Here is a 24,436-nt window from a genome sequence, read left to right as displayed (position 1 = left end):
AAACCGATCGCCGGCTTATAACCAGAGAGATTATAGGCAAACAGAACCCAAATTAAAAGCCATTAGCTAAGCACACACGCACACATGTGCGAAGAAAATAAAAAAAAAAAAAACCATAAATCACCATTTCTTCGTCTTCACATTAGCACACACACAGGAGCGCGCGCCGCTAGCTACATGAAATTTTTTCGAAGTGGGGGATCCGCAAAATAAATACCGTGTATGCCTTGTTGCCTCAACAATTTGTCAAGAACCTTCGGCACGATGAGGGCTTTCGTTGTGCTTTGTGCTGTGGCTTTGGCCGGTGCCGTGCCCGTCGCGAAGGAGGATGGGATGAACAGGTTCATCTCGGCCATCAGGGATTGCGTGGAAACGGATACGTTGTTGTGCCTTAAGGTGTGTGAAGTGTTGTGAAGTGATCATACGTGGTGCTCCGTGATTACATGTTCTAATTAGTTTGCATTGTCGTATGTATGTCTGGAGTGCAACCGTCCCTGGGATACATACGCTCGTTGTATCGAAAAAAAAAAAAACTAAATTCTTTAACTTCACATGATTTGTATTAAAATGAAATTTCTAAATATTTTTGATTAGTTAAAAAAATTAGTCCGATATTATTAGATTTTATATAATTTTTAAAAACGTTCGCGTTTCTATTTTCAATAAATTAATTTTACTAAATTTTTCACAGGAAAAAGCAATGAAGTTCACGGATAATCTGGCCGTCTCCAAGGATTTGACGGTAGTTGATGGCATCAGCTTTTCCAGAACCGGAAGCCCTCGCTCCGCCAGGAGTTACGAGGCATTAGCTGACGACCCGAAGACCAGGGAACAGCAAGTCGAAGAAAGAATCATGGACAACGTCGTGGACTTCCTCGACAGTCACGTTCTGCAGCTGAGAATGCCGAAATACTTCGAAGAGGACAATTCTGTCGAAGAGGAGGGTATGTGATTTTTTTAAATATTTTTTTGTCACAGATAAATAGATTTATTGTTATATGGTTACCAGACTGGCCGGTTTTGCTTAGATGGGTGGACGAGCTCACAGCCCACCTGGTGTTAAGTGGTTACTGGAGCCCATAGACATTTACAATGTAAATGCGCCACCCACCTTGAGATATAAGTTCTAAGGTATCAGTATAGTTACAACGGCTGCCCCACCTTTCGAGATAAAACGCATTACTGCTTCACGGCGGAAATAGGTGGTACCTACCAACTACCACGAGAGGTCCTACCACCAGTAAAAAAAGTTGACACAGAAGCTGAAGTTGAAGTGTCAGTTCTTATTCTCAGTTCCAGTCAGCACATGTCCTTCGCGGCAGAAATAGGCAAGATGGTGGTACGAACCCATGTTAACACACACGCTATTTTTAGTGGCTTATTTTCGTATGCGGGTTTCGTGTAGCCACGACACAAAAGAAAATAATAAAGCTCGTGGATAGTGGAGCTTTGAAGGTTTTCGTATATCACAAACAGATATCTAAATGTTGGTAATTATGACAATATCACTTTACATAGAAGTGGTTCCAAAAGAAAACGTTCAAAACATTATTACTTATCACACAAACCGGTCCCGAAAAAAACTCTTTTTAACGCCAGATATCGCCCTTATTTACATAAAATCTATTCCAAATCAATCAATAAATATTCACAAGTAAATCACATGTGATTATCTGGGCCCAAACTATGAGTTGGTTTTAAACTTCAGGAATCAGAGACTGACTTACACACTCATAAAGATTACATACAATATATGTGTACGTAAGAAAAACTAGACAAAGAGCGCATAAACGAGATCTTCACAAAAACTTTGGCCCAAAGTGGAAGTCGAATCCACGATCTATAGAGTCAGTTAAATAAGATAAACTGCACGTAGCCTTTCGCATTTGCATTTGCGCAATTGCATTCGCTCGTGTACTGTTTAAGTGATACCTTGAATATAAAATAGAAGAGAAAATCTGGCTCTCATCCAAATTAAAGTTGATTTTAAATGCGATTTGATGCAAATTCAAAGCGCAGTATAGTAGCAGTAAGCGTGTACTAAGTAAGTAAGACTAGTAAGACTTAGAAAGCTCCTTCGACTGGATTTCTGAACTTTTGACAGAAAATTTAAGTGTACGAATAGCAAAGTTGTTTGGAACAGGCAAATAGGCAGTATTACATGCTAGGACATATGGAGATAAAAATAAAAATTGAGTAGATGATATGTGGAATTTTAGGCATATACGCCACAATGTAAATGGCGCCACTAAACTCTCAACTGAAATTCATAAAAGATGAAACCTTCAAAGTACATGACTGCTAGCTGGCAGAAATAGGACAATATTACTAATAGGTGTAGGCTCTCAATGCCCCTTGCCGCCGACTTCGTCATTCAGCCTTGGGTCGTCCCATTTTTTGGGCTCAACCTGAGAGAATTGCTAACACTAGCCCTAGCAAGAGCAGTTCCCATTAATAACTTCGCATTTCTAGTCATAATATTTGTTCACACCGGATCGGCAATGAGATCTCAGCTTTCTTGTCAACTCATTGTTTGAACAATTAGCTTTCGCGGATAACGGTGCTCGTGTGAGACATTCTTGTAAGTGGTGGGTCATGATTCTGTTTGACGTTACAGAGAAACTACGAATTATAAGAGATAAATATTAAGAATTTAAAGTAAAAAAAATATGTATATTTTAATATTGATAGAGTTGAGATCGAGATCGGGGTTCAGGCGGTGTTAAGTGCCGCGGGAGTTTTAAGTTTAAGTAATTATTATTACTACATAGTATAAAACAAAGTCGCTTTCTCTGTCCCTATATCTGTCTGTCCTTATGTATGCTTAAATCTTTAAAACTACGCAACGGATTTTGATGCGATTTTTCTTAATAGATAGAGTGATTGAAGAGGAAGTTTTATATGTATAATAACATCCATTAAATAGTGGAAAAATCAATAAAAAATTACAGTTTCCGAAGCGAAGCGAGGGCGGGTCGCTAGTTATGTTATAAACGGCAAATAACGAGATCCTCATAATAGTCATCGTAGCTTAAAGAATAAGGCATTCGGAGTGGTTGTATCTAAAGATGCAACTGTGTCCGTGTCAAAGTCTCGTAGACAGGTACCAATATTTCTAAAGAAATATGTGCCTGACATATGTTAGCGACAGACTAACACGATTAGGGATGAGTTGACTAAAATGCTATTGTTGCTAGGAACATACTAGTAAGTTATTTCAAAATGAAGAAAAAACATAACAGTAACGTAACTCTATCCGTAACGGAATTGCAAATCGGGACTGCAGCTGTGTTCCGAAGCTTAGCTGAAACAAGATGGTAATCTAAAGTAAGCGAAAACCTTCTTTATTCACTAAAGAATTAAGTTTTGATTTACTTTTTATCACATTTTATGAATCCATAATTTTACGCGAAGGTGGAAACCGGTTTTTGTTTAAAGCCATCTATCCCGCGCTTCAATTCATCCTTATTGAGCGGTTGAATGGGTTGTAGTTGTGGCCCGTGGACATCAAGAGCGTCAAGAGCGCAGCCAAAGTATTGCTTATAAAGTAATATACTGTTGAGAGATAGCGAAATTTTATATATTACTAGCGACCCGTCCTCGCTTCGCTTCGGAAACATGAAATTTTATTATTGATAGGCGAGTTCCGCCATGTTGCGCGCGGTACGACAATAACTGCGGGTGATGCCGCGGGGCGAAGCTAGTCTAAAAAAAGTCACCTAAGTTACTCCTTATATCATCAGCTACCTATCATTGCAAGTCCTGTCAAAATCGGTCCAGCCGTTTCAGAGATTAGCCGGAACAAACAGACAGACAAAAATTGTAAAAAATGTTATTTTGGTGTATGTACCGTATATTCATATGCATTAAGTAAAAAGAGGTTATTTCAATATTTCAAACATACACACCAATTTTATTTATTTGTATAGATTAAAATATAAGCATTTTATTGAATGCGAAATGTGCATTAACATTGTCAAGAGCTCCATTTGAGAGCTGGTGTTGCTTTACCGCCTCGCAACGGTATAGAGTCGTCGACTCAAAAACATAAACGCAGTACCAATCAAAATCAATCAAGCTTTACGACAGAAATTACAATCAAACGAAACTACAGAGAGCTAAATTAATAATTACAAATATATATATCTAAACAACGCATTTGACATTATGACCTTTTGAGATGCGACTTTCACTAGATTATTGTTAAGTTTTTTTTATTTTTAACACAGCATCATCGCCTTTGTGTGGTTCCTTTGTGTATCGACTTGAAAAATTATTGACGTCGGACTAACATTTACGAGATAAATGAGCCGATATGGAAATAATATAACTTTTATATTTGGATAGAAAGCAATATGGATTTGTTAAGACAAATCGCGGGTTTTTTTAATTTATTGCTTAGATGGGTGGACGAGCTCACATCTGGTGCTAAGTGGTTACTGGAGCCCATAGACATCTACAACGTATCAGTATAGTTACAACGGCTGCCCGACCCTTCAAACCGAAACGCATTACTGCTTCACGGCAGGAATAGGCAGGGCAGTGGTACCTACCCTTGCAGACTCACAAGAGGACCTACCACCAGTAATTACGCAAATTATAATTTGCGGGCTTGATTTTTATTACACGATGTTATTCCTTCACCGTGGAAGTCAATCGTGAACATTTGTTTAGGATGTATTTCATTAGAAAAATTGGTACCTGCCTGCGGGAGTCGAACACTGGTGCATCGCTACATACGGTCCATTGTTTAATCGACAAGATTCCACTGCACTGATATCGAGTGTTGCGATCGTGTCAGATTTCAATCTTCGGGCACGTACCTACTGAGTATTCTAAAAAAAATACGTGGATCAGTCTTCACAAACGACTTTTAAGGAAAAACAACGAAAGAATCCTCAACCAAGAGTAGGCAGGACCTCATGTGAGTCCACACGGGTAGGTACCACCACCCCGCCCATTTCTACCGTGAAGCAGTTTCGGCTTGAAGGGTGGGGCAGCCGTTGTAACTATACTGAGACCTTAGAACTTATATCTCAAGGTGGATGGCGCATTTACGCTGTAAATGTCTATAGCCTTCAGTAACCACTTAACACCAGGTGGGCTGTTAGCTCCTCCGCCCATCTAAGCAATAAATAAATAAAAAGCTACTACTAACTTACAAATTTCTGCCGCGAAGTAGTCAAAGGGCCCGGCCTGAATGAGAGTACCACCAGTGTAATTGACACTTCAACGTCATATCTCAAGATGGGCAGCAGACCATCCTGTCTCTATGGACTTCAGTTGAAGCCTCAGCAGCAATGGGTGACCAAGCTTAAGCTATAAAACCAAACTAATTAAGATTTAAGCTCCTATTTAACTGTTATAGCAAAATTAAAGCACCGTGATTCTCGGAACTTTGTAAGGGTTTTTTCCGGTAACGAAGCCAGCCGCCCTACTGGTTATAAAGACCAATTATTACCTATTGAGACATGAGGTCGCATCTCATATAAAGTAAAAACTTAGGACTTGTGCTCAGATCTCACACGAATAGGAACCTTGGTAGCAACATTCCGAAGTAATTAAGATTGGATGCCCTAAACGCACCATTCTTGGTATCAGATGTAACAAAACTCAAAGTTTAATATTTCCACAACTATATCGAGTGTTATCTGTTTGTAATGGTGTACCGAGCCGCAACAGTACTAAGTGCATTTGAAGTTGATTCTCAGTAATGTAGATTTATTCTAGTTCTAGCCCGAAATTTGTTTGTATCAATGTGTTATTGTTACCATATCTTGTTGCGAAACTGTATTCCGTATCGATGGTAGATACATGAAGATTTGAAAGCGAATCTAAAGTCTTGCTAAAATAATAAAAGCATTGATTGTTTTTCCCTTCTAACTTATAAATTGTTATTCCAGGCCGTGGCAAGAAGAAGAAGAAGCTGAAGAAACTCCTCCCCATCTTGGCTCTTCTCAAGCTCAAGTTTGCTGCTCTGATCCCCTTGTTCCTGGCCATCATTGCCTTCGCAGTATTTAAGGCATACATCCTAGGAAAGATTGCTTTCATCGCCGCCGCTTTCAGTGCTTTGAAGAAGCTCATGGATTCCAAAAATTCCAAATCCAACAGTGGTTGGTCTGAGCCGTCCCACAATGAGCAATCCGGCTGGGAGAGCAATAACGGGTGGGGCAGGTCCCAGGACTCACAGGACCTGGCTTACTCCGCTCACGTTAAAGAAGACTAGCTCATAAACGATTTTTGAATGCTCAATGGTTATTGTGAGTGGCGAGTTCTGAGCAAATCTTATTCATTTAATGCGAATTAATTTATTTAAATTATTTTAGCACGTAAGTTACGGCCAGACTTGAATGTTTGACACATAGCGTCCTGTACCATTTATAAAAAAAAAACATTTTTATTTAAACCAGCGTTTCTAATTACAATGCACAAAGTATTATTATAACGTGTAGTATATATATATATTTTTACGTGATATTATTTTATTTTGTTTATTTTGATTTATTTTTATGATTACGTATTTCATGTAAATATTTATCTTGTGAATCGTATATTTTATTTTTTTATATTATTATCGGTATACTATTTTTAGTACAATGTTTATTTATGTAAATACTTTATTTAAATATGAATGTATTTTATATAATTTTTATTTATATAATTAATGTTTATGCAATAATAGGAGTGAAATCTAGTATTTTACAATTATAAATATTTTAAGTTTCAGTCCCAAAGATTATATTTCTTTTTATTTTATTTTTTATTTTATTTGTAAATGTGTATATGGTTGCATGATTTTTTATCAATTGTTTTATTATAAAGGTAGTTAAAAAATACCAATAATAATGTATTATGTTATATAATATATTTTAACAATAATTTATTTTGAAATTTTACGATGGATCCACGTGAAATAATAATAATAAAATGAGATTTAAAAATTTTTTTGGAACTTTATTTCGTCTCGTATTTTTAAATAAGAAAATTTACAAATCTCAAGAATTATTTATATGACCTGTGACCTCACCTTTCACCGGACTAGTGTCAATCCTAACTATATACAAGATTTTGTAGGTTTCATTTTATTACACGGTGTAAATCCTACGCTAAGGAAGTAGCTATATTAAGACCTTAGAACTCATATCTCAAGATGCGTGGCAACATTTACGTTATAGATGACTATGGGCTCCGGTAACCACTTAACACCAGGTGGACTGTGAGCTCGTCCACCCAGCTAAGCAATAAATAAAAAAATAATAAATTAAAAACTTCGTCAGCTGCTTAAATGGAGTAAACTTAATTGAATTTCAATTAAAAACATCGAATCAAATAAAAGGAACCTTTAATTACATAAAAAGATAAATGTCGTGTATTAAAACTAATCCATCTAAATATTATGTATTAATAAACCGATATTTGATCCCGGACTGGATTGTACAGACAGGATCGCTAAAAACGGTGTCGATGAGGTTTCTATGTCACGCCTTTAAGAGTAACGCCATCTATCGCCGCATAGCAGAATGAAAATGGAAGAATCTAGTAACACCTAGAACGCTCCAGAAGTACAACGCCATCTATTGTCAGATAGCGGAAACACACATCGAAGGTACTCGACTTTTGAGGAATGTTCTCGAAGATTCTAGGGATGTCGTCTGTCAGTAATCGGATCTACTCGAAGCGAAACAGCGAACGGATCACCTGGAGCGAAGCGGAAGAAGCGAATTAAGAATTTTCAAATGTATTTTAAGTGTTCTAAGTGCTAATACAGTTTTTAGTTGTACTCCGGTAGATTTTTTATTTATCCTGAACCCCGACGCGTAATATATACTGACTCATTATCAGACCTACCTAGTGCAACCTATGATGTCTTCTAAGTGAAATGCGCACTATATTTAATTTTCTCTTAATAATCGCTAATTAGAGCCTAACTGAGAATTAAAATACACAGCTATTGTATGTAGCGGTATTAATGTTTCGCACGATTTGTATTGTTAGAAAACTTAATTAATTCGAAACTTTTTACCTACATTGTGTCTTGAAGTGTAGAATTACGTGTTCATTTTCTTTTTGATACATCATTCGGTTTCACTTAAAGGTCACTAGAGATAAGTAGGTGCTATCTTCCCTTGTGAACTTAAAATACTAGAGAATCCTCTTTTGTTATTGCTCGGAGGGCTTGCCAAGCTCACGGCCCACCTAGTGTTGAGTGGCTACCATGGCACAGAAATATTAACAATGTCTTGCCCACCTTGAGAAATGAGCCCTGAGTCTCTTTTTTTTTAGTTCAACAGCCCACACTTCAAACCGAAAGGCATTACTGCTTCACAGTAGAAATAGGCAGGGTAGTAGTTGTGTTGTGGCGTTTGCCGGTTCACGCTACGTCACATTTTTTTTATTGCTTAGATGGGTGGACGAGCTCACAGCCCACCTGGTGTTAAGTGGTTACTAGAGCCCATAGACATCTACGATGTAAATGCGCCACCTTGAGATATAAGCTCTAAGGTCTCAAGTATAGTTTTACGACGACTGCCTCACCCTTCAAACCGAAATGCATTACTGCTTCACGGCAGATATAGGCAGGGTGGTGGTACCTACCCGTGCGGACTCACAAGACGTCCTACCACCAGTAATTACGCAAATTATAATTTTGCGGGTTTGATTTTTATTACACGACGTTATTCCTTCACCGCAGAAGTCAATCGTGAACATTTCTTAAGTACGTATTTAATTAGAAAAATTGATACCCGCCTGAGATTCGAACGCCGGTGCATCGCTTCACCACGAATTCACCGGACTTCTTATCCTTTAGGCCACGACGACTTCAAATCACGACGACATCTTTGCAACTTTTCAGGAGAGCCATTTAAAGTTGAAAATTTGGAACAAATATCATAACAAAAAAACTTCTACAACTATTTGAATAGGGTGAATTTGATCGAAGTTAAATTGAAAACAACAAATTGTTGATACTACTGCCAAATAAAACGGACCTTTAATTGCAAAGATAAATGTCGCGTGTTAAGTGAAATCTTATACCTTTAAACGAGCAATTCTTGTATATTAATATATATGTATAATAATATATATAATCTGAATCTCGGAAACGGCTCCAACGATTTTCATAAAATTTAGTATACAGCGGATTTCGGGGGAGTTAAATCGATCTAGCTACGATTTATTTTCAGAAAATATTGTTTTATTCGTGTTTTCAATAATCAACTCTTCCCGACATCTATTGGCGAATAATAATACTATTTTTCTTAATTGAGGGCAACTAACCGTTTTAAAGATACAACAAGAGGGCGTTATCAAAAAAAAAACCGACCAAAGCTCGGTCATCATCTAGTGTCGCTTAAAGCAAATTGCTTTTCACCCCTCGATATAATGAAATGGCTATGGCCATCCGGCTATGGAATGAGCGCCCCTCCACGGTGTTTCCCGAGCGCTATAACACGTCCTTCTTCAAACGGGGCTTGTGGAGAGTACTTAACGGTAGGCAGCGGCTTGGCTCTGCCCCTGGCATTGGTGAAGTCCATGGGCGACGGTAACCACTTACCATCAGGTGGGCCGAATGCTCGTCTGCCTGCAAGGGCAATAAAAAAATAAATAAATAAATAATCCAGTGTAGATTCGATTCAATAAGGTGCTATTACTTTTAATGTTACCATGTGACAGGTTTGAAGCGTTTTTTTCACATGACAGTCACGGCGGGACATCCGTCATTGACCGCAGGTGCGTTGTGGGTGCGGTCGCGAAAGTTCCGGGCCCCACCCACCGTCGTTACGTACGGTGTGATTTTTTAATGCGTAAATAAAATTTAAGAGGAGAAACTTTTTTTTTACTTTGATTTAGGTCCGTCTTAGGATATCTCATGCCGGCTATTTAGATATGTGTTCGTTCACTGGTCGAAATTTGATTCCCTTAAATTGGGAAAGGCATAAGAGAATAGGCAGGGCTGGTACAGGAGAATCTAGGAGTTATTTTGCGAGGTCACGATCCTCAGAATTGAGGATTTTCGGAGCAAGGAGAGAGATTGGTAAACGAACTCATCATCTACTTGGGGTTAAGTGGTACTCGGATCTCATACATCACAACATTAATGCCACCACCAATCTAGAGATAGAAGGGGAAGCCTGAATTAAATAGTACAATAGCTGCTCAAAGCCGTCGTAGCACGACTGAGATAGAAATAGGCAAGTCGGTGGTGATCACCCGCGGCCGGCCTACCAGATATCTTCCTATCAGTAATTACGCAAAGAAATAAATGAATATGCAATTTCGAAAAGGGCTCATGTCGCATATTTTGTTAAATATGTTTTTTCATATCGACGCTTGAAAGGCAAACGTGAGCGACAATAACTGCTTTGTACATAAATGATAGGCAATAACCATATTCGAGGCGCAAAGAATATATATTTCTAGGTCTATTAAAATCATTTCAATCCTACAGCTAGATTCGTTAAAATAGAATGTTTTTCAGGTATTTCAACTTTAAATTAGTCTACTGTAAAGTTCACGCATTGTCGCTTAGTCACGTTTGCCTTTCAAGCGTCGATACATACATGTAGTTTTGAGGCTTACCTACACCCACTTTATAATAATTCCAGTAATTTTCGATTGCTAATTAACACTAAAATATATCTCAAAAGTTAATATTTTAAATTTTACACTGGTTTAGAAAATAATCAGTTTTTTTTCATTTCCTGAAAATTTTTCATTTTCAGAGATGTGCCCTTTTCGAAATTGCATATTCAAATAAGAGTTTTAGGAAATTCTTAATCGCTTGCGGGATTGGAACACCGACATCGTCACATCCCTCGATACAAATGCTCCAAGCGTCTTATCATTTAGGCCACGACGAATATGAAATAATGTTCCTTTAATCGACTTCAAAAAAGGAGGAAGTATTCGACTGTATGTTTTTGTTTGGTTTTTACCTCATAACTTTTGACTGAGTGAATCGATTTTGATGATTATTTTTTTATTAGAAAGCTCACACTTCCCATGTGGTCTCAATTAGTTCTGATAATGGTATCCGTGAGAAAACCATATAAGTTTTAAATTTGCATTAAGTGCGTGCGCGACAAATAGATGAATAACTCAACAACTCAATATCACGGCAACCGATTTCGATGATTATTGTTTTTAGTGTATAGTAATTTGTTTTGCAATATCTTTTTTTTTCTATTTGAGATCGGTTTTTGTTAAAGCATGTCTATTTACAATTGTTTTTCTTCTATTGCCCGAGCAGGAAGATGAGCATATGGCCCACCAGATGGTAAGTGGTCACCGTCGCTAATGGACGTCAGCAATGCCAGAGGCAGAGCCAAGCCGCTGCCTACCGCTTAATACTCTCCATAAGCCTCGTTTGAAGAAGGACATGTCATAGCGCTCGGGAAACACCGTGGAGGGGAGCTCATTTCGAAGCCTTATTGTACGTGGCAAAAAATATCTCTGAAAACGCACTGTAGAGGACCGCAGTGGCTCCAAGTAGTATGGATTAACTCTACTCTTATTTCCCTATTAATCTAATTTAGAGTAAGGTGGTTGATTAATTCTGGGGCTCTCGACTTATATCTTTTTTTATTGCTTAGATGGGTGGACGAGCTCGCAGCCCACCTGGTGTTAAATGGTTACTGGAGCCCATAGACATCTACAACGTAAATGCGCCACCCACCTTGAGAAAAAGATCTTAGTATAGTTACAACGGCTACCCTACCCTTCAGACCCAAACGCATTACTACTTCACGGCAGAAATGGGTAAGGCGGTGGTACCTACCGGTGCGGACTCACAAGAGGTCCTATCATCAGTAAGCTTGCCAATAATTCCAATTAGACGATTAGATATTTTAAAATCGATATCAAAGTCAGTGCGAGTACGACTTAGTGGTTATCTATTCGTTGTGACGTCATAACTATAAGTGCCTTTTCCAATGCACATGACCACGGTCGCGTGAAAGGTGTCATAATTTCCCATTTAGTATTTTACGCGACGCTTAGACTGTGCCGTACATGGTCGAGCCACTTTTGTCCCTTCGCTGGTAGCAGTAGCAGGACCTCTTGTGAGTGCGCACGGGTAGGTACCAGCACCCTGCCTATTTCTGCCGTGAAGCAGCAATATGTTTCGGTTTGAAGGGTGGGGCAGCCGTTGTAACTATACTGAGACCTGAGAACTCATATCTCAAGGTGTGTGGCTTCGTTTACGCTATAAATGTCTATGGGCTCCAGTAACCACTTAACACCAGGTGGACTGTTAGCTCGTCCACCCAACTGAGCAATGAAAAAAGTTTATGTTAAGAGATCATCGGCGTTTACAGATATGGCACATGAATTCCGCTTTTTACATTGAAACGACTGAGAAATGGAAAAAACTTTATTGATTAGAGAAAAACAATGCTTAAAATAAATAAAGCCAGTGTCTATTTAATAAAAGTACTTAAAAAAACTAAGCCTTCAGCCAGCTATGAACTTATCGCTGATAGCTCTTCTTAAGTTAGCTCATAGCCCTAGGGCGGAGTTCAAACCAGGCTTTGATGGTACGCGGATAAAACTGCCTGCACTGTGAATGAATAGACCAGTTCCAGGTGGTGGAAATGTACTCTACTCCGGTAGGGGGCAGTGGGATTGTGAATAAGCTGTGAGGAGGTCTTATCAAGCCATCTTTTAGACATTACAAGCAAAAATCCGTAAATACGAATCATGTAACCCAACCCGGAACCCTTTGCAAATAAATCACTTAATGCGAACCGACTCTTTTATGAATAAGAATATTTTATATCCAACAAACTTGTGAAATAAATACAATTTCTCAGTACATTCAAGCTTAATATTGAATTTCTCAGAATATGAGTACCGTTCGCTAAAGTCGCCGAAGACCGTAATCTGACTCATCTACCACTTTCTTCTTTCACAACGGCCGTCTGGTGTAGTGGTAAGTGACATGGTCACTACACAAGGGAGTCGCGGGTTCGAATCCCGCCAAGGGAAGATATTTGTATGATAAATATAGAAATGTCTTTTCCAGGGTTATGGATGTATATTAAATATATGTATGTGTATAATAAAAATCTTACATTTATTTCCGTTATCTGGTATCTGTAACACAAGTTCTTTACGAACATAGCACGGGACCAGTTAACGTGAGTAAATATTTATTATTATATTATATTATTATTATCTTCTCTCAAGAATTTAATAGATCCTTTCTTTAAGTCACTAAAAGTAAACTATTTTATTTATGATATTACCGTCCTATTTAAAATCAGGGTAGGGATATCATGAAAAACTATATTAACTAGAGGATATTTTTATTTTGCTAGTGTTAACAAGTTTTATGTACTTTTAAGGGTAGATACATAATGCGTATATCTGTTGCAATGTAGCCATGTGTTTGAAGGATGCGAGTTCGTGGTTCTATTTACTTTGATACATATTTTTTTTACCTAAGCTTTAGCCTTTTTTTTCCTACCTATGCTGATATTCATCAAGCCTATTTCAGCTTCTCCTTGACGTCTAGGTGAGCTCAGGGGGCTCAAACCGGAGTGTTGCTAACACTGGCCCTAGCCAGAGCAGTGCTTCACAGAATCTACCGCCGGATCGGAAACGCGACCCGCTGAGAATATCCGGCGAGAAACTCAGTGGACTGTGTCTTTGGGTTAGTTTACTCCTTACATCGGTACGAGGATGCCTCTTATCTTTAGTACTTGGATAGCTCCATTCCGGTGGAATGTCATGCGTTGGTAAGTGGACATGATGATGTTGTCTTAAATAAGTTTCAATGTATCCAGGAGCCGCTTAATAAAAATGGGGCCATGGACTCATAGTCAATAAATAAATCGAACATATTTTGTTACGGCTAACCTAAATACGTGATCTTTAAAATGTTTTCAATATCAAGCAGACTCCACATTCAATTGACTGGTCATAGTTCTCGTCGAACCCGTCGCTTGCGACGAAGGGCTCGACGAGTAAATTAAGCCACTGAGTTTCTCGCCGGGTCTTCTCAGTGGGTCGCGTTTCCAATCCGGTAGTAGATTCTACGAAGCACGGCTCTTGCTAGGGTTCGTGTTAGCAACGTCGTCAGTTTTGAGCCCCGTGAGCTCACCTACTAGTTAAGGCGACGCTGATATATACTCTCAGCTTAGGTAGGAAAGCAAAAAAATTGAATTGACTCACAAATCAATAGCACAGCGGAATTCGTTTACAAAATAAATAAATAAAAGCACTTGCTACTTTCACTGCGGCGCGGTGTCGTTACATCAATTGCACTCGACTTCAATTATTCAATCGTTTTGTAATCTCCGTGACCTAGACTTCGTTGCCGCGCTTCGAGAATTTGTTCGGTGACTTGATCGTTCGCTTCCACGGGAAAGAAAATACTTACGAGATATTATCGCCGCTGACACACGACCTGACGATAATAAATATTAAGTTTTAACTCATGGAGAGGTATGAAGTAAACTTTTAATCGAAATAATAATAATAATAAGCCCATTTTATTTCCAATCACAAAGAAAGAAAAAAAGGAAAAATTTATAATCGAAATAATAAACTTAGAAAAATGAATGATCAAACCGAATGATCATTGTTCTATACTCTTCGTATATACTGTGTTACTTATAATAATTTGTATTCAAGTTTAACAATATTTGCTATGTGTTTGTGCATTACTATAATTCTCATATTGCATTTGTTATTTTAGCTATTCTACACACACTCATCACTTTTTATTATTACTCTCATAATCGTCTCGCAGGTCTACTGGAAGAGATTTCTTAAAGAAATAAGCAGTGCCTTTGTACATAATTTTCGTATTACTCTGTACTATGTCTTCCTTTTTGTGTCTACATAAATAAAAAAATTAAAAAAAATATTTTCTATCGATTTTCGTGAGTCGTTATAAATAAAAATAACATAACATAAAGTGTTTTATTTATCGCTAAATGACAAATTAAGTCAATAATAAATAATAAGTAGGTAATTTTCCTGCTAAAATGCAAGGTAAAAAGTGCTCCTTGGTCGACCTCTTCTTTTGCCCATCGGTCCTTCCCATGTTCGGGTTTCTAAAGCCCATCTTTTGTCTGTATATCTCAGAAGATGTCCTGCCTAACGCCACGTTTATATTAGAGCGTCTATCAACTTTGTTTTTTTGTAATGTGTTTGTGTGTTCCTAACTTTTGTATTTTTATTATCTTTAATGTACTTCCTTCCATCCCTTTCTGACAGGTCGTTAATATTTTGTTTTTTTTTTGTTTTTATTATCTATACTATAATATAATATTGAAATGTATATAAGTATGTTTGTCGATCTCTGATACATACCACACAGAGAATTCTAAACGAAGTCCGGAAATTATTATATTATTATAACAATTATATTCATACGATGACTCATCTTCGAGTGTTTACAGTGATTTTATTAGTTTAAAACTACATCAAATTGTGTGAATGTGTAAATTTGTGCCATAATGTTTTACGTAGCGCTAAGCTTAGAACTATTTTCTATATAAATAAAAGGAATGTTTAATGTTTGTCTGTTTATTTTCTTCGCCGAACCATTCATCTTAGTGTGATTTAACTTAATGCAGTCATGCAAGCACTTCGGAAAAGGTTTTTGTTATAGTACCATCGAAACACGATAGGTGGCGTGCGAGTAGATTTAATTGTTGCGGCATACCCGGTGTTAATTACCAAAACTCATAGATACTAGAGTGCCGTCAGAAGGTTGAGATCGAAAACTAAATTTTCTTGTATACCGGCTCTTAAAATTGGAATGCATGACTATTCGCAGCAGATATAGGCAGGATGGTGGTAGTTATCCGTGGGGGCACGCAATCATCATTATCCTGCCCTTCTCCCTGGGGTAAGCGTAATATTTTTTCTCCTTCCATACTCCTCTATCATATACCATTTCTTTGCTCACTCCCCTATTACACATCGTTTTTCAAGCAATCCATCAATTTCTTCTTAGGTCTACCTCTTCCTCTAAAGCCATCCACATTCATAGTTAACACTCTCTTACCAACCTTACTGTCGTTTCGTCTCATCGCATGTCCATACCATCTCAAACGCGCACTTCTCAACTTCTCTGTCACAGGTGCTACTTTCAGACTCTCTCTACACATGCAATACGGCCCTCTAAATATCATTATTGGATCAGCGGTCCGCTCCCAACTTCTGCGGGTCATGGAGCTATCACACATACCCCGCGTGTCCCCTAAGCACGGAGGCCTGGTATAAGGTTTGTTCCTTGTCCGGAAAATAGGGTAATACGGATCTAATAAACCGGGAATTACGCTAGATTACCAGTTTGGTTTAAAATTATAATTTCAGTGAATTAAAAACTAAAAAATTGCAAATGTAACTAATAAATTAAATAGTATCCGGCCGAAGATTTCCCGATCAGGATTTCAAGTTAAAGCAACAAAATTATTGTGTCGTCACCGATCCTTGATAATTGCGCCAATTGTGAAGTTGGAAGGAATTACGACGTAAGATTCCGTTATGTAGATAGATACGGGTCAACCAATGCTTTTGCTGCTGCTAGATGGAGTGACGACCTGTGCAAGGCAGTTGGCAATGACTGGATGCGTAGAACCGAATATTAGGTTCAATTCAGGACTGCCACAGGCTGATGATGAAGGGTCAATCAAATAAAAACGGCTATTAGATCACAAAATTACAGAGGCCGGTCTTATCGCGAAAATAAATCTCTTCCAGATTCCCGTTGAGTGAATAAGAAGATAAAACAAAGGAGCATCAAGAAAATTACTGTGCCCTTGAATCAAATACTTATTCAACGTTATGAAAAATATTAAAATAGTGAATCACTTTTACTTTTCTAAAATGAATTTAGAAACACGAGAATAATTCATATTTCATGAAACCTGTTCCTAAATTGCATAACTGTTTAAAATACGCGACTCAGTTCTGTTTTTCACTGCTTTTTTTTTTTTTTTTTACTAGATAGCGTATGTAGTTACCGACCGGCGTCTAAGTGGTAACTGAAGCCCATATTGACCAACGTGAATAAACAATTAATCTAGTGATGTGACTTCGATGTCTGAATTGTACTGTAGGTATGCGGTCTCCTCCTCGCGTCGTTTTCCTCATTACTGAGGGTCGAGACTCCCCCGCTGCATCAGTTTCTCCCGTACGACTTCCCTCCATCTGCCGCGATCCTTTGCTTCATGAAGGGCATTGTGGAAATTTATGCTCAGAGAAGATCGTATTTGGTCCGACCATCTCGTGGGACTGCGTCCTCTGGGACGTTTGCCATCCTTTCCTTTCACCTTTCCTGTCACCATCAGCTGTTCAAGATTGTGACCTTCTTTACGAGCAATATGTCCGAAGAATTCCAGCACGTATGCGGTAGAATCCAGGAAATCAACATAACGTGGTTCCGTCAAAACAACAGTTGTGGAAACTCAAATAATCCATTAGGAGTTGAAAATAATTTGTGTAAAAAGTTGGAAATTTGAAAAATAAAAAGAATCGTTGTTGTTAGAAATTGTGGCGTGGAATAGGATGTATAAACACAGAAAGCTATACAAGCTCCGTCCGGAGATTTCCGGTTGCGTCTGATGACCTCGAATTTTAATAAATTAAATATAGCCACATCTTTAATCGAGAATAGTTTATACAATAACGAACAAAGTGGAAAAATAAATGAATTAAAAAAACAAATATAAACAATTATTGTTTTATTTAATTAATAAACTGGTGCTAATATGATTTTTACAGGTGGTAGGACGTTTTGTGAGTCCGCACGGGTAGGTACCACCGCCCTGTCTATTTCTGCCGTGAAGCAGTAATGCGTTTCGGTTTGAAGGGTGGGGCAGCCGTTGTAACTATGCTTGAGACCTTAGAACTTATATCTCAAAGTGGGTGGCGCATTTACGTTGTACATGTTTATGGGCTCCAGTAACTACTTAACACCAGGTGGGCTGTAAGCACGTTCATCCCACAAACCAATAAAAAAAATAATCTCCATAGTTTGAAATTTCAAGTGTGATCGATTTTGAAAATGAAGGAATAAAATTTGAATCTGATTCCAGGCGCGCTTAAATATTACGAAACTCATTTTCACCTAGCCGGTACATGCGTGTGGAGTTACGAAAAAAAAAAAAAAAAAACTACACATCAAACAATCACACTTTTTCTTTCACTTCATTTACACCAACATCACAAAACGGCGTCGTAACATTGCTTTTGCGCGTCGTAAAAGCAAACTTCGCTTTCTATGGGCAAATATTTATTTTTCTACTTATCCTACTACACGTTCGTATGGTCTGCCAGTTAGCGGCAAACGTCAAACAGCGTCTACGTCACACCGCCAGCGAAGTGGGGGGTGTCAGGATAAAACACAACTATTACTCCGGGGTAACATCACAGCCTCGCCAGCGTCGGCACTTGAAGTACGGATCGGGAAAACATACCAACGAAAATGCTGAAGTACATCGCGTTATTAGCCTTGACGGCGTCAGTGCAGTGCAACCCGCTGAAGGAGAACAGCATATCGGAAAATTTAGTGGGAGTTATATCGGAGTGCATCGAAAGAGATACATCTTTGTGTATTAAGGTGATAATTGTGCTCGAATGTGTTGTTAGGAGATGACAAGTGACACGTGTTGTGATAATAAGGATTTTGGACACTGAGATGCGGTTCAATGACCAAAATTTATAGATAAAACGCCCACATAGCAAAATCGCACCAGACTCTGTCATGGAAGTCTCTAGTGCTTAGATTAGACCCACTTTTCTCTTTAGCCGAAAACCGTCTGCTTGATTTATAGCACTTTATTCCGTAGGTACTACAAAAATATACACATCTAATTCTACAAATTCTCATTCCAGGAAAAAGCTCTTAAGTTTACCGAACGACTGGCCTTTGCCAAGGACATGAATATCTTCGATGGCATGTCTCTGGTCAACATTGGATCGGCCCGATCTGCCCGCAGCTACGAGCCTTTGGCCAAGGACCCAAAAGCTCGGGAATTGCAACTAGACGAGAGGATAGCCGACAATATGGGTGATTTCTTGGAGAACCATGTTATTCAACTTCGTTTGTCTGAGCCTGAAGCCGAATCTAGGAGTTTGGATGATGAAGGTATGTTGTGACATCAGGTAATTTTGGTCGAAATTAAAATTTTATCAGCCATTGATGGTTATTTAACGTTAGAAAATAATGTAAAATCTATAAACGCAATATTCATATTTGACTTTCGTAAATAAGTAAATGGTTTTCTTATTCGACTTTGACCATATCGAACCCAAAAATCCTGTGTTGTCCAAACAAATTGGTTTAAAAAATTGTAAAAATAGATGACCACTCACACAGAGTTAATTTCTTATTAAAATCTTCTAAATTAAAAAGCATAACATTTTTATACAGTGCTAAAATTATTGTAAACTAAAATAGCGTTTTGTTACGAACAAAAACATGTAACTTATAGCACATTACCATAAACGAGTCCCTGTAACAATACATCGCATGTGTCACCCAAGAGACAAACAAGCGGTTTTCTCTTGTATACATATTTACAGTGAAACGAATCAACCTTAAAAGCTTTTGAAAGCCCTTTTGTTGTTGTGCTTTGTATTCGTAAAAGGTTTTTGTGGCGGCTTTTATTGTTTGAAGCCTTTCAAGCTAATATGATAATTAGAAAACTCTTAGAAACCCTTTGATTTATTGTTTTTTTTTAATCAAGAGCTAAGCAAAATGGCAATTAGGCAACCATTAATACCGTACAAATGTTTTGGTTTAACTTTTCAATTGGTTCAGTTTGTAAGAGGACTGAAATAAATAAATAAAACCCAGTGTCAAGAAAACATCGAGACTCATGGTGACTTTACCTTTTAATATTAGGTCGTAGTGTTAATACTATTGAAAAACATTTAACATCTCTTATTAATTACAGCTCGTGGCAAGAAAAAGAAGAAGCTGAAGCAGCTCCTTCCTCTTCTTCTCCTTTTGAAGTTGAAGCTGGCAGCTCTGATCCCACTTTTCCTGGGTATCATTGCCTTTGTTGCTGTTAAAGCAGTGTTCCTTGGCAAGATTGCGTTTGCAATGAGCGCCTTCCAACTTATCAGAAAACTTCTTAACAAGAACCAGTCTTCGGGAAGTTCCAGTATCTCATATGCTGCTCCTCATCACCACGAGGAGCATCCAGGATACTCCTACGAACCTGCCAGCAGCGGAGGCTGGGGTAGACAAGCCACTGACGCCCAATCATTGGCGTACGCCGGTCAATTGAACCACTAAGATCGAGATGTGTGCTTCTGTATTTATTTGCGTAATGTGTCTTATTTATGTGTGACTGCCATTGTAAAGTACCTCATTAATTTATTTATTTACAAAATAAATAATTGGAAAAATATATATTTTTTTAATGTTGCATTAAACTATCCATTTCTCTGTTCGTGTATTGACCCCAGTTTCACGAGTTATTTTAGTGAGTTTTATACTTTTTAAACTTAAACCTAAACTTGCAATTGGCACTTTTTGATTGGTACATCAGAACTGGGAGACAGTAGAAGAAGGATTTTTAATTAGGACATTTTGTGGGGCGAACGAATTTCTGACATGTGCCTAATTTGAAATATTTCTATTGCTTTTTAAAATAGTGACTTCCTAATTACATACAACCTATAATTGTCAATCCTAAATACAATTCCTGGACCATATACGGAAATATTTAGCATATACTAACACACTTATAAGCATTTAAGAAAGTCGGAGAAAGTCCCATATATCATCAAATTTAAACCCACATATTGCGTAAACCCGAATCTCGCAAAGAAAAGGGAAACAACATACAAGATAAATACATATATTAATATTAATGAAACAATATGTGTGTCACGCACTTTGGTTGAGAGTTAGTTTCTATATGGCATTAGATTAAAATGTTAATTCGTGTGCCAAAGTGGGGGGATATCCGATAAATAATCTGTTATGGTTGTGTCCACTATCACAGTTCATTTGGTGTTTGATCAGCCCATTGGAGAGATGAGGTTCCTTATATTATTTCTGAGTGTGGTGGCAGTGGTGTATTGTGGTCCAGTTAATCAAGACGAGAACTTGGCTAGGGCTCTCTTGGAGCCGTTTGTGAAGTGCCAAAACAGTGATTACTATCTTTGCGGAAAGGTACGTGATGTGCTAGTGATGTGAAGTGAAATAGAATTTTGTGAAAAATAATTGGGATTTCTAGTAAATTTTTGTAGCAGATTTTACTTTTGCCAAAGTTTTGCTATTTGAAAATAATTATTGGGGCACATTGATCAGTTTACTTACCACATTAAAAAAAACATATTTGAATAGTATACATTTTCGGATATAATGATTGATGGAATATTTCCGTGAACTATTTCAATTTTTTCTTGTCACAAGCCATACTAGATATGGTGTCCACTAGTTCTTTTCAGTTCAAATAATGTTTACATAACTGTGTGCTACCATTAGAACTAAATTCAGTATAATCGATCTAGACTATACGACATAATAAGTTACTATAACTATTTTTAGTACATGTTGTAGATACTAATGAATAAATTATTATTTGAAATTGTAGCGAATTAATACTATGGTAATCTTCTGCAGGAATATGTCCTGAAAGCTGTCGAGAAGATCCGAACCTTAAGGACACTGAACATCATCGATGGCGTCACCCTCCTCAACAACAACCCTAAGGAATCCAGGAGCTTGGAGACCCTCTCTAGTGAGCCAGCTGTTAGAACCAAACAAGTCAATGAGAAGCTCTGGGAGACAGCCTCTGAAATACTTCAGTCAAGCGAACTTGAACTTAGCTATGGACCCGAAGTTGAAGAATCCAGAGCTATTGATGACGGTAAGCAGAGTTTAGATCTTAAGACTTAAAGTCAAAATTCTACTGAAAAGCTTTATAAAAAGAACAAATTAGCTTAGTCAAATTCACTGTACATCTAAGAATCATTTCTCTGACTGATTGACTTTTTTTTATGGCTTAGATAGGTGGACGAGCTCACAGCCCACCTGGTGTTAAGTGGTTACTGGAGCCCATAGACATTTACAACGTAAATGCGGGTAACTGACAGGGTGGTGGTACCTAGCCGCGCGGACTCACAAAAGGTCCTACCACCAGTAAAAAACTACTGGCTGATTCCTCAACGGAAAGCCCAATCCAATGGAGCTGCAAACTTGAAATTTTGGCATTTGAAAGCATTTATATTGTAAACATCTCTTAAAGAAGAATTTTAGGAGATTTCACTTCTGAAAGCGTAGATATGGGAGAACTCGTTGTACACATAAAAGTTGGTTATTTTCTAAACAAAAGAAAAGTTTATATACCTGCTTCTAGTTAAAAATAAACGTGGGCGCATGTCTTAAATTTAATTCAAAATTTCGCCCCTGACAGGGTGAACTAAGGGGTAATTTTGTTACATCTTATTCACTTGCAAATGACAAAACGCGAAAGGTCAATCAACAAGACGGATTTGTAGAAAGATCAAAATTTTTAGAAAGCTGATTTAAATATTTAAATTATTTTGGTCATAAATTTGAATTAGCTATCGAGAACGAGCTTTCTCTTGTTTTGGAAGCTTTTCTATTTATAAAAGGCGTTGACCGGGCCACGACTGATAAAGTATTCTGGAAATATTTGTGCAGCAAACGTTTTTGTTATTCTATTTCTTTTTCTTTCTTTCTTTCTTTTGTTATTCTATATTCGATTTTTTTTTATTCTATTACTACTTATTTGTTTTTTTTCGTTTCATTCTTAAACTAAAATTGTACTGTCTAATCTAAGATATAGGATCTAGTTTTCAATGACATTGGTTTTTGTTGACTCATATGAACAAAAATGTCATCATCAGATTGTTTTAAATTGTATGCAATTTATCTCATTAGTACAATTACATTGATCGAGATATGCTGATAAGCATTGCCGACTCGCACGGGTACCTTTCATACCGGTTTGAAGTGTGAGACATCTGTTATACCATTCGACTTTATATCTCAATGGGGGCTCTAATTATCACCCACCTACGAGATCGTTTATTCGTTAAGATCGTTAAGTCGTGTGGTGAAAAAAAAACATGTCATATGAACAATAATATGAATGAACATGCTCTCATCGCCTTGATGATATAAAAATTAATGAAATTCTTCTCTTTTTAGTTGAAGAAGGTCGCGGCAAGAAGAAGAAGTTGAAGAAGAAGCTGAAAATGCTCATCCCTCTTATGATCCTCGCCAAAGCCAAGGCCATAGCTTTAGTCGTGGTGGCACTGCTCATCATAGCTGCTTCGATCTTCAAGATCGCCCTCCTCGCCAAGATTGCTTTCATTATCAAGATCATTGCAATCATCAAGGCATTGTTGGCCAAGAAGCACGCTCAGGAGGAGGTGTCCTGGGAATCCCATGGTTGGGAGCCACATGCCGATCCTCATGCCCACGTTGAACATGGCCATGGTTGGGAGGGAGGCTGGTCTAGGTCTAGAAATGAGGCCAACAACATGGCCTACTCTGCCTATAAGAAGTAAATATTTTTTTCGCTCGTGGATACTTTCAAATTTGGTCGTAAATAGCAGTCCACGAGTAGCCGACGGTGATGTATTACCGTCGCTTGAACTGAGCACTTGTCATTAAGTGTGATGTCTACCACTGAAACGAAATAGTGTCTTCTTAATTTATGAGAGTCTGTATTTATTCGTATGAATGTTTTCATGTTCTGTTTATTTTAATTAATATATTTATCTGTACATAAATAATATAATATGTTTGAACTGGTAATTTAATTCAATGCGATGAACCAAATATAGATATTATTTTATATGATTTATTTATTTAATAATTTTTTTTTTTTTTATCTCATTGTTTTTTTTTCATCTTGGTTGATCTCTGCTTTATTCATTTATTTTGGTTTTTTTATGTATTTTTTTATTTTATTTTTATTTGTGTGTATGTAATTTATGAATTAGTTAATAAAAATCAGCAATAATTTTTTTGTTTTACTTCAAATACATACGTGATCTGAAATGTGGATTTTTAAAATTAAATCTTAAAAGGCCTACAATATTACTACATATGCTATACAACTACAGTCAAACCTGGATAAGCGAGAGTTCAAGGGAGCACAATCTCATTCTCGCTTATAGAGGTTTCTCACTAACCCGAGTTTCTCGCTAATGCACCCTCTGAATTTCATTTCGCTTTTCTCCGGATTCAAACAAATTCACTATTTTAAGTTTATCACTTAATAACAGTACTTTAATTTTCCGTTTTGACATGATGCAGAACAGAACTTTCCTTCGCAATTGATCATCGATAAACTGAGTAAGTCCGACAAAAAGGACGGTACACAGACACACATGTCCATTCGAAAATAATGCGATACAATAACAACGTTATTTAGTTCCACGAAATAGAATAGGTTCAATATTGACGAAAAAACAATACAAA

General features: G+C 37.6%; 3 protein-coding genes across 3 annotated transcripts; all 3 read left to right on the top strand.

Moving 5' to 3' along the window:
• The first annotated feature begins 253 nt into the window (after window positions 1–253).
• LOC114253082 (uncharacterized) lies at window positions 254–6,919 on the top strand. Its single transcript, XM_028187843.2, has 3 exons — window positions 254–396; window positions 692–944; window positions 5,904–6,919. Exons 1-3 carry the CDS (start codon window positions 265–267, stop codon window positions 6,224–6,226), a joined length of 708 nt encoding a protein of 235 aa, XP_028043644.2. The 5' UTR covers window positions 254–264; the 3' UTR covers window positions 6,227–6,919.
• Window positions 6,920–18,376: 11,457 nt separating this feature from the next.
• LOC114253119 (uncharacterized) lies at window positions 18,377–20,368 on the top strand. The gene is made up of 3 exons (XM_028187879.2): window positions 18,377–18,580; window positions 18,856–19,108; window positions 19,920–20,368. The coding sequence occupies exons 1-3, from the start codon at window positions 18,446–18,448 to the stop codon at window positions 20,261–20,263; spliced, it is 732 nt and encodes a 243-aa protein (XP_028043680.2). The 5' UTR covers window positions 18,377–18,445; the 3' UTR covers window positions 20,264–20,368.
• A 359-nt stretch (window positions 20,369–20,727) lies between these two features.
• On the top strand, window positions 20,728–23,743 carry LOC114253145 (uncharacterized). Its single transcript, XM_028187914.2, has 3 exons — window positions 20,728–21,148; window positions 21,602–21,848; window positions 23,156–23,743. The coding sequence occupies exons 1-3, from the start codon at window positions 20,957–20,959 to the stop codon at window positions 23,515–23,517; spliced, it is 801 nt and encodes a 266-aa protein (XP_028043715.2). The 5' UTR covers window positions 20,728–20,956; the 3' UTR covers window positions 23,518–23,743.
• Window positions 23,744–24,436: the final 693 nt, after the last annotated feature.

This window comes from Bombyx mandarina, chromosome 26 (assembly GCF_030267445.1).
Source record: "Bombyx mandarina strain Sakado chromosome 26, ASM3026744v2".
Taxonomy (NCBI): Eukaryota; Metazoa; Arthropoda; class Insecta; order Lepidoptera; family Bombycidae; genus Bombyx; species Bombyx mandarina.
Note: the sequence above shows the minus strand (reverse complement) of the source record. Positions and strands in the feature narration are given on the sequence as shown.